We start from the raw sequence: 483 nt of genomic DNA, 5'->3' as shown, positions 1-483 counted from the left end.
CCGCCGCGGGACCCCGGCCGGGCTGCGGCTCGGGTGCCTCCGGGAAAGCTCCGTGGGCGCTCACGCCGGGAATGCCGGGGAGATAAGCTCCCTCCCGCCATTAATGGGGTCTACATCCCATCCCATTAAATCCCATCCCATCCCTGCCGTACGAGGGACACTGGCCCTGGGAGCCAGCGGTGGGAGCGGGGATGCGCAATGAGAGCAGAGCCCGGGGAAAGGGGATATGCAAAGAGTAAAAAGAGCCCGGGAGCGGCTTTGGGAGCATCCCTCCCCTCCTTGACTTCTTCTCTCGACTTGTCCTCCCCAGGACCAAGTGGAAAAGGCAGACGGCGGTGGGCCTGGAGCTGCTGGCTGAGGCTGGCAACTATTCAGCCCTCCAGAGGATGTTCCCCTCGCCCTACTTCTACCCGCAGAGTTTGGTCTCCAACCTGGACCCCGGCGCCGCCCTCTACCTGTACCGCGGACCCAGCGCGCCAGATC

At 64.8% G+C, this 483-nt stretch overlaps 1 protein-coding gene across 1 annotated transcript in view; it reads left to right on the top strand.

The window, feature by feature from the left end:
* BARHL1 (BarH like homeobox 1) overlaps window positions 1-483 on the top strand; it is a gene marked incomplete at its 5' end in the record, with an annotated part of 6,922 nt that overhangs the window by 1,266 nt on the left and 5,173 nt on the right. Inside the window, one exon of the mRNA XM_017745410.1 lies at window positions 311-473. Coding sequence (XP_017600899.1) covers window positions 311-473 — 163 coding nt within the window. The remainder of the gene's footprint in view (window positions 1-310; window positions 474-483) is intronic.

This window comes from Corvus brachyrhynchos, unplaced genomic scaffold (genome assembly GCF_000691975.1).
Source record: "Corvus brachyrhynchos isolate BGI_N302 unplaced genomic scaffold, ASM69197v1 scaffold59, whole genome shotgun sequence".
In the NCBI taxonomy this organism is placed as follows: domain Eukaryota; kingdom Metazoa; phylum Chordata; class Aves; order Passeriformes; family Corvidae; genus Corvus; species Corvus brachyrhynchos.
Note: the sequence above shows the minus strand (reverse complement) of the source record. Positions and strands in the feature narration are given on the sequence as shown.